A 17,623-nucleotide genomic window follows, 5' to 3' on the forward strand; every position below is an offset into this window, starting at 1 on the left:
CATTTAGACTTTTTTGCAAGAAAAATTTTGTAAAAATCCACACGTATCCATTAAATGTTCTGATTTTGACAACTGTATTTTCTGATGGAAAAATCATTCACTATGCACTAAAACTGGCTGAAAATTTGATAACATGCTACTTTTGAGGGTATGGGGGGGTGAGCCAAGTTCAGTGTATCATGGTTTCGTAATTTGGAACAATTGGCAGAGTACTTAAAATCTGTACAGGGGGTGCTTTTTATTTCCACTAAATTGAAAGAAAAGAAATAAATACAATTTGGAGAGAAAGAAGAACCCATGTTTATAAGAACAGAAAAAAAAATTGAGAGTAAAATATGAATAATAAAACAGATTGTCAATAATAAACATTTAGGTGCTACACTGAGGAGAATGGCATAAATATCCAGCTGGAGACAGACAAAAAATAAATCCTTGTTTTGCCATTTCTATTGTTATACATTTAAAATATATAGTATATTCAGACAAATAAAATATCTGGTGTGCCCCATCAACATATTCAGATGCTCATTACAAAGGAATGTGAGCTGTAGCTCACGAAAGCTTATGCTCAAATAAATTGGTTAGTCGCTAAGGTGCCACAAGTACTCCTTTTCTTTTTGCAAATACAGACTAACACGGCTGTTACTCTGAAACAGGAAAGAAATATACAGTGCAATATGCTTTTGTTTTTTCTGAGAATGTAACCCATTCCATGTGGCCCTCCAGAGCTTCTTATTGGATCAGTAATATTTTATTATCTGGCTTAATTTCTTCTCCCCACCCTAACTCCCAACAGATAGAAACATGCTCAGTAGAAAGAAACATCAAACTCTTTCAAGCATTTAGTTTCTTTGTTTTCTTTCTCCTTTTCCCTCATGTCTACACGGCAGAGTTACAGCGCCGGCAGTTACAGCCCGCTCAGAGAGCGCTGAACGGAAACGGCTGTTGTGTGTTCACACTGTCAGTTGCCTGCGCAATAGCATGATCACACTTGCAGCACTTGAAACGGTATTTGGAGCGGTGCACTCCGGGCAGCTATCCCACAGAGCATCTCCTCCTCTTCTGCCACTACGAGCTGTGGGAAGGTGGAGGGGGTCATGGGTCATTCTGGGTCCTGTCCCAGTGCCCCATGATGCATTGCTTCACATCCCAGCAATCCCTGTGCTTCCGTCCGCATTTGGCACCATCTTTCAACGGTTTGTATACTGCGCGCTCTGCCTCTTTGGGCTGCAGGAATGGATCCCGAACTTTTGACCAGTCTGCTGCTCACTCTGACTAACACTTCAAGAGTGGCAGTGGAGTGTGAAATTGATCTTGCCACACGTACTAGCTACGACACAAGATTGTGGCATTCACGGAGGTGCTGACCACAGTGGAACACTGCTTTTGGGCTTGGGAAACAAGGACCGAGTGCTGGGATCACATCGTGATGCATGTCTGAGGTGACAAGTAGTGGCTGCAGAACTTTTGGATGAGGAAATCCCCATTCATGCGACTGTGTGATGAGTTAGGCCCAGACCTGCGGCGCAAGGATACGATGAGAGCTGCCCTGCCGTTGGAGAAGCACGTGGCAATTGCACTGTGGAACCTGGCTACTCCAGACTGCTACCGATCCGTTGCAGACCAGTTCGGAGTGGGAAAGTCAACTGTTGGACTCGTGTTGACAGAAGTGTTCAGGGCCATTAATCGCATCCTGCTCCGAAAGACCATGACTCTGGGCAATGTGCATGACATTGTGGATGGCTTTGCACAAATGGGCTTTCCTAACTGCGGAGGGGCAATAGATGGCACACACATTCCAATTCTGGCACCAGACCACCTAGCTACCAAGTACATTAATCGCAAGAGGAATTTCTCAATGATTCTCCAGGTATTTGTGGATCACCATGGCCATTTCACAGACATTAACACAGGCTGGTCCAGAAAGGTGCATGACGCATGCATCTGTTAGAACACTGACCTGTTCAGGAAGCTGCAAGCAGGGACTTTCTTCCCGGACTGGAAGATCACCATAGGGGAAGTCAAAATGCCCACTGTCATCCTGGGAGACCCTGCCTACCCCTTAATGCCGTGGCTTATGAAGCCATACACGGGCACCTTGACAGCAGCAAGGAGCGGTTCAGCAACAGGCTGAGCAAGTGCAGAATGACTGTTGAGTGTGCTTTTGGCCCTCTGGCGATAATATTCCTGTGCTTATAGCCGCGTGCTGTAAGCTCCATAATATTTGTGCAGGGAATGGTGAAAGCTTCACTCAGGGTTGGACCACAGAGGCTCAGCACCTGGAGGCTGAGTTTGAACAGCCAGAGATCAGGGCTATTAGAGGGTTGCAGCACTGGTCCATAAGGATCAGGGATGCCTTGAGGCAGCAATTTGAAGCTGAAAGCCACTAATATTTGTTGCTATGCTCGGTAATGCAGTGCTTGTAATGCTAGGAGATGATTGTGATTGGTGCAGATGGTGCAATATGAAGGTTTAAGATAATTGTCTGTTGCTTTGCAGGGCTCTGTTGGCTTTCAATTCATAGAATAAAGATTGCTTTCAAACCAACACAATTCTTTTATTAAACAACAACCAGAGGAGAGAGTCAAATAAAAAAACACATCAGCATTGAGGGGGATGGGGGAAGGGAAGGTCCCAGGAGGAGGTGGAGTCCCGGGACGGTTAAAGATTTTTGTATGTCCAGGGATCATATCCAACCTTCTTCTTTGGAATCCAGTGTGGCGGGTACTGTACTGCAGGGCTACACTGCAGAGGGATGGATGAGTGCAGTGGGTAGTGGGAGTCCACAGTGCTGGACTGTGACGGGGGAGAAGTTGAATGCCACAGGTATAGACTGGAGCCAGGAGGTTTAAGAAACGTTCTGTGGCTTTGCTGTGGCGCACCACATTCTCCTTTTGGTCCCTCTTCTCACCGTCCTGCCACTCCTTCAGTTCCTGTTTCTTGGCTGAGGAATGCATCCTACTGTCACTCAGAAAGTCCTCCTTAGTTCTTCGTGGCCACTTTCTAATTCTGCACAGCTGTTCTGCCGCCAATAACAAAGAGGGAGGCAGGGCCCTAGAGTACACTGGGCATGTGGCTCTTGGGGAGAGCCAACACTGTAGGGAGGACCTGATCATCATGCCTGTCCCCACATTTTCCACAAACTGTGTTCATTAGGGAAGATATCTCACTGCTGAGGGCAAGCAGGGAATCAAGGGAGGGTCTCCTCCAAGACTGCAGCTTCCGCCCTGGCGCTTATGCCGCTTGCCTGTGTGCAGCAGCGGTCCGCCCACTCCCCCGTGATGGCAAAGTGGTGTGAGAAAGTTCCTATTAATGGGGCAAGAAACAGCTCTGCGAAAGAACCTGCGGCAGCGGATTGCCCAGTCTCACCACGAGAGTTTCCTGGAGATCTCTGAGGCAGATTCCCATGAAGTGAGGGAGACAATCAACAGCCTGTTCCGCTGCTCAGATGAGGCATGTGGTGGTACGCGCATCATACAGACACAAGCCGGCTTCCTGCAACCCTCCAGCCCCCAACAGCTCACTTCAGCGATTCCCAAAATCAGATCCACTTACCAGGGGACTCCTCTCCTGTTTGTGCTTCACCAACATCTGACAGCTGTGACTGGTTAGCCTCCTCTGGGGTAGAAAAGAGCTCCTGGCTGCATGCATCTCTGACCTTCGAGTCGTCCTCTGCGTTTGGGTCCCCCTCCACATCCTCATCCAAGATTTCCTCCTCCTGGCTCAGTCCACTCTGAACTGGCATGTGAGCCACCGAAGTATCCACAGGGGCCTTCACAGTGAAGGTGGAGTCGCCACCGAGTATCACGTCCACCTCTTTGTAGAACCGGCAGGTTGTGGGTGCAGCACCGGAGCGGCGGTTTGCCTCTCGTGCCTTGTGGTAGGTGTTCTGCCACTCCTTCATTTTGACCCTGCACTGCGGTGTGTCCCGGTCGTGGCCCCTTTCTGTCATGCATCGTGACATCTGTCCATAGGTATCATAATTCCTATGGCTGGAGCACAGCTGAGACTGGACAGCCTCTTCTCCCCAAACGCGGATGAGCAGCTCAGCATTAGTCCAAGCAGGGGATCGCCTGGTGCATGAGCAGGCATGGCCACCTGGAAAGATGCGCTGAGACCACTGCATGCGTCACCGAGCAAACAGGAAGGGGACTTTCAAATTCGCAAAGGAATGTATGAGTTTGGGATGACGGTTGGTCACCTGAGGGCAGGGCAGTAGAGTTCAAACCAATGGCCACAGAAGTGAGAACAGGCATTGTGGGACACCTCCCGGAGGTCAATCGCAGCACTGGAATCAACCAGGGTGTCTACCCTGGCACCACAGCGCTGTACCCCCAGCGCAGAGCCTCATACACTTTAAGGTTAGAAGGGACCATAGTGATCATCTAATCTGAGCTCCTGCACATTGCAGGCCACAGAACCTCACCCACCCACTCCTTTTTTTTTCTGGAAGGGATAATATTAGGATCTGCATCTAAGGCCCCACCTTTTTTATTTTTTAACCAAACTTTCCACTTCTTACTGCAAAACTAAAGGTGTTTCTCAGTCTGCTGGAGCTCTATTCAATTGTAACCATCATAGACAATGATAGAGGTTCCAGCTGTAATACTGGTGGTGTTCCTTTTCTTCCCACAGGTCTGACTATTTTCAGCTGAATTTACTGTGTTGGGAAATCATGATGCAATCAAGCCACAAATCAGACCTTTTGAGACTTCCTACATAAGCTCTAGACCAGGGGTGGGCAAACTACGGCCCAGCAGCTGAATCCAGTCCCTCAGATGTTTTAATCCAGTCCTCAAGCTCCTGCCGGGGAGCAGGGTCTGGGGATTGCCCCGCTCACAGATTCATAGATACTAAGGTCAGAAGGGACCATTATGATCATCTAGTCCGACCTCCTGCACAATGCAGGCCACAGAATCTCACCCACCCACTCCTGCGAAAAACCTCTCACCTATGTCTGAGCTATTGAAGTCCTCAAATCGTGGTTTAAAGACTTCAAGGAGCAGAGAATCCTCCAGCAAGTGACCCATGCCCCATGCTACAGAGGAAGGTGAAAAACCTCCAGGGCCTCTTCCAATCTGCCCTGGAGGAAAATTCCTTCCCGACCCCAAATATGGCGATCAGCTAAACCCTGAGCATATGGGCAAGATTCACCAACCAGATACTACAGAAAATTCTTTCCTGGGTAACTCAGATCCCACCCCATCTAACATCCCATCACAGGCCATTAGGCCTATTTACCATGAATATTTAAAGATCAATTAATTACCAAAATCATGTTATCCCATCATACCATCTCCTCCATAAACGTATTGAGTTTAATCTTAAAGCCAGATAGATCTTTTGCCCCCACTGCTTCCCTTGGAAGGCTATTCCAAAACGTCACTCCTCTAATGGTTAGAAACCTTCGTCTAATTTCAAGTCTAAACTTCCTGGTGGCCAGTTTATATCCATTTGTTCTTGTGTCCACATTGGTACTGAGCTTAAATAATTTCTCTCTCTGCATGGCTCCTGGAAGCAGCAGCATGTCCCCCCTCCGGCTCCTACGCGTGGGACATCCACGGGGCTCCGCACGCTGCCCCCACCCCAAGTACCGCCTCCGCAGCTTCCATTGGCCAGCAGCCATGGCCAAGGGGAGCTTCAGGGGCGGCGCCTGAAGACAGGGCAGTGCACAGAGCCATTTCGCCACGCCTCTGCGTAGGAGCCGGAGGGGGGACATGCCGCTGCTTCCAGGAGCTGGTTGAGGTAAGCACCACCCAGCGCCCGCACCCCTAACCCACTCCAGCACCCCAACCGCCTGCCTCTGCCCCAGCCCTGAGCCCCATCCCGCCCTCCAAACCCCTCGGTCCCACCCTCCTGCACCCCAGAGCCTGCATCCCTAGCCGGAGCCCTCACTCCCCCCACCCACACCAAAAACCCCTGCCCAGCCCAGAGACCCTCACGCACCCTGAACACCTCATTTCTGGTCCCACCCCAGAGCCCACACCCCCAACTGGAGCCCTCACCCTCTCCTGCACCCTTGCCCCCAATTTCGTGAGCGTTCATGGCCTGCCACACAATTTCCATATCCAGATGTGGCCCTCAGGCCAAAAAGTTTGCCCACCCCTGCTCTAGACTGCAGGCCATCTGTCCAAAGACTTTTTTATAAGAATCAAAAATAAAGTTCACAGCTTCTCTGATATTTAGGGTGGAAAATGTAATTTCATTCCTTCAGAGGTTCTTGAAAAATATGGAGCAGAACACAGCTGGGGAGTCATCTTATCTGACTTGACATTTTTAAGCTTATGTCAAAATGAGGGAGGACTGCATGAAATGATTTAATTCTATAAAAAAATAACCCTGAATTACATAAATAAAACATTGCATAGAAAGGTATCTTGGTACAATTTATGTGATGTGAATTTTACAAGAGCTAGTCTATTGTAGAAAAATTCCGCTTCTATCTTCCTGATCTCTTTATTCTATCTAAACATAGAAATTTGTCGGTTTTCTTAAAAAAATCTATTACTGTTTCTCATAACTGAATCCATTATTTTCCCTCTATGCGCTAAGTAAAAACAAGTGCAATAGATTGCTTTGGCTGAACCTTGAATATAAAAGGCCTCAAGAATCAAGTGCAATAAGTTAAACCCATTTTAGTGTGCACTGCAACTGGAAATGCGAACCTTGATGTTCCATTTAAATCAAGTCTTAGAGAAGAACTCTGATTATAAATGGTATCTGTCATATAAATACAAATGGTTATTAAATGGATTGGATCTTCTTAGTGTATGTACAACATGCCTCAGGTAGCGCGTGACCAGGATTCATCACCGAATTTGGTCCACTGGTTGGATCATTAGCTTCCAATGGGTTGGATTAAGGAAGCAATCTGATAGGAGGATTTCAGTCGAGGTCTACACTACACCACCACTAAGCAGGTTTGCTCTCTGTCAAGGTCTGATCACCACACAAGTTGATTAGCTACATCTACCCAGCCTAGAGAAAAATGGAGAAAAAAAGAGTAGGTAGTAATATTTTAAGCTGCTCTATATTTTACTCTTTCTTTGGGGCCTAATTCTCCACTGCCTTGCACTTTCTAACTAGTAGTGAGAAACGGAGCTACAATAGAATGGTAATGTGTCACAGCCACTTAGCATAGGTATAAATGACAACAAAAGGTGACAGGCTGTGGAGAATCAAGTCCTTTATATTCAGTCACTTTTAGTTGACTAAATGCACATGCTTAGGAGCAGATTCTGCCACTCTTATGTTGAATCACACCTTATTCCCCCAGTAACTCCATTGATTTCCATGGAATTTTTCTATAGACTAGCATAATATTCAACGCGAGTAAGACTGGCAGTCTAGCCCTTAAAGATTTAGGAAGTTGCAAATTATTACATCTTGAAGAAACAAGAGTATGAGCATCCCCAAACTTTCCAGCCCGATCCAAAGCCAGATTTTATTTTGGGGCTTGGATCTAACTCTACAACAAAAAGCAAAAGGAAAAGATCAGACGTGCTCCAATTTCCTGACTCTTAAAGTCACAGGACATGGAGTGTCTGAGAAAGTGTCCATGTGCCAAACAAGCTATCCTCAATTCAGTGCTCTGGGTCAGGGAAACTCAACTGCGGAGCTGGCAAGATGACACAAAATCATCACCGTTCCTGGTGTGGCAGGAGCACCATCTCTTCAGAAATGCAGTGTAGTCCCCATACCACTACCCCTCCCACCTCAGGAGGAAGAGTTGCTATGTATTGAAGTGTCTACAGTTTTGCTTTTTCTAGGTTATTACATTATATCCCAGCACCTTCAAAATCCTCTGTGCCAGCCAGCACAGTTGGGAATGAAGCATGCAAATTCCTGTACTAACTGTAAACTTTAGACACCTACGCAAACCTCAGGCCTACATTGTACTTAAACTAAGTTAAACAAAATAATAAAAAAATATTGATTTTGCTGTTTTTGATAGACATTTCACAAATAAAAAAATCCATGTGGGGTGTAATTATACAGCAGTGAAAAAAAAACTTGTGTATGGTGCCAATGTGATATATATACATATATAGTGCAGATTTCAGGGAATAGGATGGAAATTACAAGTTTATGAGCTCATGGTCCTGTGTTGATCTAGGAACATGTTTCCTACATATACATTTTTTTTTTCAGACATACTGGGTCATTCATTGAGGTGTTTAAGGATAGTATGGGAATCTATCCATTTCAACTCAGCTATACTGTCTAGCACAGAGGATTTGGGGCCATTTGCTACAACTTTGAATTATGACAAATTAATTCTTTGTGTTACGTTTTCTTCTCTGTAAGAGAGTTTGATACAATAGCTCCCTTGCTATAGGACTCTTGTAACCTTTATATCATCTGCTGTAAAGTTTATCTAATATAGGTGCTTTCTATAAGTAAGATTCCAATAAGTCTTAAATGTCCCCTTTGATCTGTTCTTGATGACATAAATGTCCTTAGGAGTTAAGACCCTCAAACTGTGGGGCCAATGAAGCCCAAAGCCAAGGACCCCCCTGAATTTTACAACTCTATAAAAGTCAAGGGTGGAATCAGTTTTTAATTAAAATGTTTCTAACCTATTTCAGTGTGACAATCATTCCAGAAATACAACATCCTTGTCAGAACTGAAAGTTTGCAGTGATATTTTTTTCTGAAAAAGAATAGGCTATCCAAAGTCAAGTTGTGCATGGGACCTGTTAAACCCCTGGTTGTAAGGATCCTGGACTTGAATTTATGACTAGGGGACTGCCTCCTGGGCTGATGGTGCTATGGTCATCACAAGTTCCATCTGGTTGCTGGCCACTAATCAGTAGCTGAGCTTGCTTCACTGCTGAGTAGTCAGTGTGAGCTCTTGTTACAAAGAGGGGGGCAGCTCATCATCATGAGACTATGCTGCATTCCATCCCAGTGCCCAACACTGATTTCCACTGTGCCTTTGGCCAAGTCATTTAACCTTTTCTTCCTTCTCTGGAGATAGTAATGCTTTCCAACATCACAGGAATGTTATGGCAGTTAATTGGTTAATGTTGTAAAGTGCTCTACAAATGTAATTAGTATTAGGTAATGGGGGGAAGAGTGGGGTGAAAAACAAGGAAAGCAAGGAGGATAGCGAGATAAGACTACAGAGGGACAAAGAAAAGAGGAAGTGGGGAAGAAACTATATAATAAAGGAGGGAGTTTTGGGTGGACAACAGAGAATGGGGTGTATGTGGAAAAGAAGAAGATGCTGCTTTCCAAGAAAAGAAGAGATGAGACAAAGAGGAGATTAAAAATAGATTACAAATGAGGGGGGAAAGTGTGGGGTACTGAAATGGAGTAAATAGACTTGACGTGTAAGGAGAAGGAAATAACAAGGAAATGGCAGAGAGAATAAGCAATGAAACATACAAACTTTAGCTTAGTGAATCTTTTAATTTATTTATATCTATTTTAGGATTTTCCTAGAGACACCTGATATCTGATATTGGGAGAAAGTGGTTAGACACCTATTTTGAGCCCATAGTATGTGTTGTATTAACATTACAGACTACAATGGATTCTGTAATTCAATAATTGAAAATGAAAGGGAAAATATAGTTCACAATTATGCTGCACACAAAAGCCTTCAGGGTCTCGGGATTTAGCAGAAGCCATACACCTGGCTAATTTACCTAGAATTGGAAAAATTGTTTTAAATGTTGCTAACAATGCTCAGACCCGCATATAATCAGCCACGCTCTACTTCTCCTGCAGCAGAGGAAGCTGGCCCTAATGTCATCCTATGCTATATAAAATAAATCAGATACATTTGGAACAGAGAGAAGGGGGGAAAGAAGCATTTTGCTGACCCTTCTCAAAAGTCTATGTATGGTCCTAAGCACAGTGCTGTCAAATGCGTCAGCTGAGGTTGGGAATTTTGCAGAATCACTCCAAAATATTAAGGCCATGTCTATTTCATTATAAAAGATCTTTTCAACTTCATGTAGGGTGACCAGATGTTCCAATTTTATAGGGACAGTCCCAATTTTGGGGTCTTTTTCTTATATAGGCTCCTTTACCCCCCACCCACTGTCCCGATTTTTCACATTTTCTGTCTGGTCACCCTAGCTTCATGATTCTTAAAATTCATGAATTATAAAATGTTCCTATGCACCTCAGTGGATAATTTAAAAAATCATCAACATTGTAACGCTATCTGAGTCTTAGCCTTAGTCAACTAATGCTGATTGTGATTATTTTATAAGAGAGACACTACATGTATACAAAGCAAAAAGCTTCATGTTTTGCTGCTATTTTAATTATTTTCCCAATATCTGTTTCATTTTCCTCTTTAGCAAAGGCATGTGCACTTCATGTACAATCAAGACACCTAATATGGCTTTGCCAGCATTATAGTCACAGGATATTTTAAAAAAGAAGAGAAAAATCTCAAAGCACAGGTCCTGCTGTGCAACAAAGTAATCAGATTCCTTCATAGCAACCAGCTGATTGGCTTCAGCAATCTAAGGAATAACAAATAACCATTCTAGAAGATAAACAGTGCAATGCAACAGTGCTTATTGAGCAACAATCCATCTGGTCATTCTTTTGGTCTATTATTTAAATAATAAATAGAAGAGAGCTTATTTTACAAAAAAATCAAACAAACAAAAAAGCCCCCTCATTTCAGTTTTCCTAATTTTGCAAGACAATGGCTGACATTAAAATCTCTAGTGTCCTGGAGCACTACCATAGCCTTGGCAATTTATAAAATTCCTTAGTTTCATCTAATAATTTACACCTCTCTCCCTCATATTTTGAGGTTAAATTTACCCTTTATACCATACTCATTTAACTGATTGTTTGATTTTCTTCAGTCTCTGCCTCGATGTTCATTTTACAAAAGCATTTGCATCAGTATAGCATGTAGAGTCCATATCATAATCTTCCAGTTTCCAGTGCAATGTTTCAAAAGTGGGCCGTACTTTGGGCTCTGCACTCCAGCACTCCAGCATAATGTTATAGAGTTTATTTGGGCAGTTATCTGGTTGAGGGATTCGGTATCCTTTATCCAGCTTCTGGATTACTTGGTAGCCCATCAGACCTGAAATACATTTAAAAAAAAAAGAAAAAAGAGGAAATTAGCAGAAAGTGGCTCAATTTTTGCATGCATGACTTTGCATGCACAAATTTCCTGTGCATGCAAAATGGTAATGTTTACAGACACAAAACCCAAACTGGGGGGTAAAAATTGATGTGTATGTGCATGTACAAGGACAGAGCACAAGACTCGCTCATGCAAGTGATTTGTGAGCATAAAAATGCACATGCACAAATGGAGGGCCACATCTGAATCTTTTTAAGACCAATTTTCAAAAGTTCTATGGATCTGTTTGTTTGTTTGTTTTTTTGCAGATGTTTACCTGTGTATCAGTTTTGCTCATTAAAATGTGTATGTTTATTCCCAAAATGGCCAATGTGTGGCTGAGTGACTCGTATACGGCCTATTGCCATTCTTTCCTTTAATATACAGGTACAGCCCATGGAAACTACAACTCCCAACATGCTAAACTGCTTGGATTAAACACACTACAGATCAGAACCTATTGTCAATATGGACTGCACCTCTGAATTATAGTAAGGATGGCTGCATATGACTCCTTTTGCAAATTAAATGCAGCACTCAGGCTCCTGGCAGTTACCAAATGTGGTTGCAGGAGAGGGGGGAAAATAGGTGCCCCTGGTTTAATTCCTTCCCAACTTATTGCTCAGTGGGAATGTATAACATTCTCACCACACCTTTCTAAAACTGCCAAAAGGGCCCCTGCTAAGCAACTAAAATAGCGACAAAGTTATTCCAGCGAGAAACCTCTTGCTATAAAAGTTCTCATTTCAGAGCATGTGTTTGTTGTGTTGACACTCCTGATTTGGTGGTGGTGTGATGATGTTTGGTTACTGAGAACAAGTAGGAGAACAGTTTGAAGTGTTGATGTCATGGGTAGCCGTTGGCTCTAAAGTTTTGACGGAGAAAAGCCTAACAAGCAGCTGTAAGAGGAAATGGGAAAAGAGCATATGTGTAGAATAGTTGTAAGCACCTTTGACCTGTGATGAGTGGACTCAAGATCTAAGCCACTGGGTAAAGGGATTAGAAAAGCCACTGAGACCTATTCTATCTGGAACATTGCCTAGCCCTTCCCTAAGCAATCAGAGCATCTACTGGTTTTCATAATGACCTTTTCTCTTGACTGGTTACAAAGGAGATGGTCCTGAAAATAACATCAAGGAAGCAAACAATTATGGCACATGGACTTACATTTTCAAATGTGAAGGTTGACATAGGCTATGCCTTCGCTAAGCATAGACCAGAGTGTGCCTTTCTAAAGCAAAGACGATGGGCCTTATTTTGCCTTATATTTTCAGCAAGGGGTCTTTTCCTTGCTACTTGTTCCACAGAATGAAACCCATCTTTGATGGGGCGTCCACCTCTCCAAGGCCTGAAGGGTAAAATAGGCCAATGAACCTATAGGCTGCACATGGAGGAAAGCGCTAAGGAATAATTGGCTGATGAAGCCCAGCTGGGGCAGAGGAGGGCCAGGGTTATAAAGCCAGAAGGCTGGCAATGGAAAAAGGCTGTAGGAAGGTAGTCTACAGTCACTCCATGGGAGAAGGGAGGTGTGGTTGAGGCTACAGAGGCAGGTAAGCTACAGTTACTCCATCAGGGGAGGGAGTTTGGGCTGGCAAACTCAGAGGAGTGGGAAGAGACAGAAGGTACAGAAGAGGCTCAGGAAAAGGCAGCAAAGAATAGGAGTGCAGACTTTGGCTGTTGACTAGAGGGCCCATCAGCTGGAACCTGGAGTAGAGGGCAAGTCCAGGTTTCCCTACCAGCTGCTGAGGAAATGGCACCTGGGCCAGCAAATGGGAAGACGGCCTGAGATTGCTGGCAATGAGACTTTGACTCACCCCCAGAAGAGGAACCACATAGTGACCTGGCTGGAGATCCAAGTTATGAAAAAGGCGGCTGTAGCTCCGGGGAGAACAAAGGGCCACAGAGAGAGAGAGAGAGAGAGAGAGAGAGAGACAGAGTGATGGAGTAAGACTGCTGGAAGGGATGTCAGCCTGACGGAGCAAATCCCCAGAACACCAGAAGGCTTTGCAGTCCAGCAGTGAGTAAAGCCCCCCATCACACCATCAAAAAACTAAAACTGAATTTGCAAATGCTCTGTGCACAGGGAGTGGCAGTCTGGGATCAAATGAAATGGAAGTCATGGTGACTGAAGCAAAGAACAAAATCCTGTGTAGATATAGGCTGTGGTGGGAAGAGGAGGGGAGATCAATTGGAAGTTCCCCTTCCTTGTCCCCTCCTTTGCCTCTTGCCCTCCCGTATGTTCTCCTCACCAAACAACAAATTAAAATAACAAACTATCATTTTAGTGACACCTTGTGCTAGGGTAACCAGATGTCCTGTTTTTAAAGGGACAGTCCCATATTTAAGCCCTCCTGCAGGTGTCCTGACTTTTTCTTTAAAAAGGGCAAATTGTCCTGTATTTTCTGTCTTCCCCCCCAACATCAGTACTTGTGGGTCCTGCTGCTGGCTGGATCCCTGCTCACCAGCCTCCAATCCGCCAGCGGTGAGTGGGTGGGGGCCAGTGGCCAACAATGGGGGTGGGTGCACAAGGATGGTGGTGGGGTGAAGTTGCAGTGCACGGGGCTGGCTGCTCCCCATGCCGGTCTGTCAGCGCAGCCCCTGCTGTATGCCAGGTCTCAGCCAGCAGGGCTCCGCCCCCGTCCTGTTTCCGGCCAGTGCTCGAAGCAGCTTCCGTCCCTTCCCTCCCGCACAGTACCGAAAGTCAGTATGTACCGCTTTCCTGTGGGTGTCTTTTTCGGAAAAGGATCCAGAATATCCACAGCTACTCGCCGAAATGGAACCTCAATGATGGGGAGTGGCTGGAGAGGGGCTTTGACCTGGTCATGGGGTTTTCCCACTCTTTGGCACACCTCACAAGACCGGATATAGGTAGAAACATCCTTGTCCGTTCCCTCCCAGTGGAATGACTTTCCCAAATGGTCTTTGGTTCTGTTCACCCCAGCATGACCACTAGGATGATCATGGGCTAAGCTTAAGAGCTTTACCAGGTACTTAGTTGGAACTACTAACTGTCTCTGAGGATGCCAATCTTCCTGGTGTCCACCGGAAAGAGTTTCCTTGTATAAAAGTCCTCTTTCTACAACAAACCTGGATCAATTAGAAGAGCTGAGAGGTGGTGGGTTGCTCCGTGCCACCGTCCAAGCTCTCTGGAGGCTTTCATCTGTTTCCTGTTCTGTCTGGAACTGTTCCCTTGATGCTGGAGACATCAGTTCCTCATTGGATTGAGGACCTGGGTTTGGTCCCTCTGGAAGCGATGCAGGTGATGGGGCAGTTTCTGTGAACTGTGAACTGCTGGTACACTATGTTGGACTTCAGGCTCCAGCTGAGCCTCTTGTGTAGGGTTATCTGCTGCTGCCAGTGCAGGTCCGGTGGGGCCCTCTGGTGTTGGGTTGCCATGGTTCTGGTGGTGGTTGTTCCGCCAGTTCCGGTTCTGGGACTGGCTTTGTCTGGGTCTCTGTGACTGGATCCACTACTGCTGTTGCAGACGTTGGCATGGGGTCCGGTTCCATCACCTATGACCAGGTCCTGGTAGAAGTCTCCAGAACAGAGCTAAGTGTGACAGCTTGCTTAGCCTGGCTGAAGGTGACCATTTCCACCTTCTTGGCTAGCTTTACATGATTGGCCAAGTCTTCCCCCAACAGCATGGGGATGGGATAATCATCATAGACTGCAAAAGTCCACGTTCCTGACCAGCCCTTGTACTGGACCAGCAACTTGGCTGTAGGCAAGTCAAAAGAGTTTGACTTGAAGGGTTGAATCATCACTTGGACCTCTGGGTTGATTAAATTGGGGTCCACTAAGGAAGCGTGGATAGCTGACACTTGTGCTCTGGTGTCCCTCCACGCTGTGACCTTCTTCTCGCCCACACTCACAGTTTCCCTCCGCTCCAAGGGTATCTGGGAGGCATCTGGGCCTGAGGACCTTTGATGGGACCCCTGTGCAATGAACTGTAATATGTTGGGGTTCTTGGGGCAGTTGGCCTTTACATGCCCTGGCTCATTACATTTAAAACATCGCTCAGCTGACCGGTCACTGGGGCAAGGTGGGTTGCTGGAGAACGGTGTGGTGGGACGATAAGGTGTCTGGAGTGTTCCTTGGGGTGTAGTTGGGGCCTTGGGCTGCCCCCGGTAGTAGGGTATGGTCTGAGGGTGTCCCTTCTGGTATCCGCTCCAACTGCAATCAGGGTTTTTCCTCTCTCCTCCCTCCACCCGTTTTTGTTCCGGTTTGCCCCATCTCTCTGGCGGTCTGGGACTGCTCGTATTGATCAGCATAAGAAGCAAGACTTCCTGCTGAGTCCATTTTCTTATCCCATAAACACTGTTTTATATCATCCTTGAACATATTCAGGAATTGCTCCTGTATCATCAAATCCAACATTCCTCTAAAGCTAGTTACATCCCGTCCTTTGAGACATTTATCAAACAGATCTGTCATCTGGTTTACATAAGCCGCATTACTAAGTCCAGGTCCTCTCTTAAGGGCTCTAAATTTTACTCTGTAAGTTTCAGGTGTAATTTGAAATTGTTCTAAAGCCAAATCCTTGAATTTATCATAGTCAGAAGCCTCATCAGTAGGCATCTTACTGAATATGTCCAGAGCTCTTCCAGTCAATTTTGCACCCAATGTGGTCATCTTGTGAGCATCAGGAGTTTTATGGAGTGTGCACAGTCTCTCAAAACTGAGAAAATATTCAGCAATATCACTGGATTCATCATACTGTGGACACAGTCACTCCCATTTGTGGATTGTTGGGGAAGGATTGTTAGGGTTATTCAGTATATTCTGCTGAGCCCTTGCCTTCTCTATCTCCAGTGCATGCTTCCTCTCTTTTTCCCTCTCTTCCATTTCTTTTTCTTTTGCTTCCATAGCTCTCTTGTAGGCAGTTTCTTCTGTCTCCACCCTGGCTTTTTCTTTGGCCGCTTGTGCATCAATCTCCATCTGTCTGAGTTCTACCCATCTTTCATGTTTCTTCTGTCTTTCCTCAGCTTCCAATCTGGCTAATTCCAGTTTCTGTTGAACATTGCATTCTGTCATCCTAGCCTCTCTGTGTTTAACCTAGCTATACCCGAGAGTTAGAAAGAAAAAAAAAACCTGGCTTGTAAAATTTTGCTGTGCTGTAATCTGATACCTTTTGTCTCTGATAGCTGTTCTCAGCCTACAAAAAAATCCTTTTGTTATGGAGCTGCTCTGTCCCTAGGCAGAGAGACAGAATCTGCAGCTGCAATCACCTTTTACAAAATCTTTTAAAATCCACTGTGCTTCTGGTTCAAAATGATCTCTGGTTCAAAATGATCCCACCACACTGCCATCATGTCAAGGTTCCTTCCCCACTCTGAACTCTAGGGTACAGATGTGGGGACCTGCATGAAAGACCCCCTAAGCTTATTCTTACCAGCTTAGGTTAAAAACTTCCCCAAGGTACAAACTTTGCCTTGTCCTTGAACAGTATGCTGCCACCACCAAGCGATTTAAACAAAGAACAGGGAAAGAGCCCACTTGGAGACATCTTCCCACAAAATATCCCCCCAAGCCCTACACCTCCTTTCCTGGAGAAGGCTTGATAATAATATCCTCATCAATTGGTACAGGTGAACACAGACTCAAACCCTTGGATCTTAAGAACAATGAAAAATCAGTTAGGTTCTTAAAAGAAGAATTTTATTTAAAGAAAAGGTAAAAGAATCACCTCTGTAAAATCAGGATGGTAAATACTTTACAGGGTAATCAGATTCAAAAATAGAGAATCCCTCTAGGCAAAACCTTAAGTTACAAAAAAGACACAAAAACGGAATATACATTCCCTCCAGAACAGCTTATTATACAAGCCATTAAACAAAAGAAAATCTAACGCATTTTCTAGCTAGATTACTTACTAACTTTACAGGAGTTGAAAGGCTTGCATCCTTGATCTGGTCCCAGCAAAGGTCTCACACAGACAAACAGAACACTTTGTCCCCGTCCCCCCTCGAGATTTGAAAGTATCTTGTCCCCTCATTGGTCATTTTGGGTCAGGTGCCAGCGTGGTTACCTTAGCTTCTTAACCCTTTACAGGTGAAACGATTTTGCCTCTGGCCAGGAGGGATTTTATAGCACTGTATACGGAAAGGCGGTTACCCTTCCCCTTATATTTATGACAGCTACCCACACTACTGTAGACATATTCTGCTCTGATATTGTTAAATCCATTCTTGGCTAGTGCTCTTTTTGCCCAGGTACAGTCTGTGCTTCTCTTTATGTGCGTTCCCCACTGCAATAGCCCAGAATTGGAAAAATAACAAAAACCCTCTTTCTCTTTTCATGCATTTTTTCCTTGCTGACATCCTGTGCAACATCTCACACTGGAATCTCCCCTTCCATGTGATACCTTCATAAAGACAGTGAAACACAGGTCCACAAAAGCCTCTCTCATTGTACCTTCCAGCAGTGTACTTGATTGATCTGATATCCCAGAGGAATAGCCAACAAGCTAAGCCTATGAACCACAGATTGGTACCAACTAACCAAGTCTTGAATAGC

At 45.1% G+C, this 17,623-nt stretch overlaps 1 protein-coding gene across 1 annotated transcript in view; it reads right to left on the bottom strand.

The window, feature by feature from the left end:
* Positions 1-9,348: 9,348 nt before the first annotated feature.
* The window catches only part of FRK (fyn related Src family tyrosine kinase), a 79,064-nt gene continuing 70,789 nt past the window's right edge, over positions 9,349-17,623 (bottom strand). Inside the window, exon 8 of the mRNA XM_073337107.1 lies at positions 9,349-11,065. Within this exon, the coding sequence (XP_073193208.1) occupies positions 10,854-11,065 (212 nt within the window). The 3' untranslated portion in view covers positions 9,349-10,853. The remainder of the gene's footprint in view (positions 11,066-17,623) is intronic.

This window comes from Lepidochelys kempii, chromosome 3, assembly GCF_965140265.1.
Source record: "Lepidochelys kempii isolate rLepKem1 chromosome 3, rLepKem1.hap2, whole genome shotgun sequence".
In the NCBI taxonomy this organism is placed as follows: Eukaryota; Metazoa; Chordata; order Testudines; family Cheloniidae; genus Lepidochelys; species Lepidochelys kempii.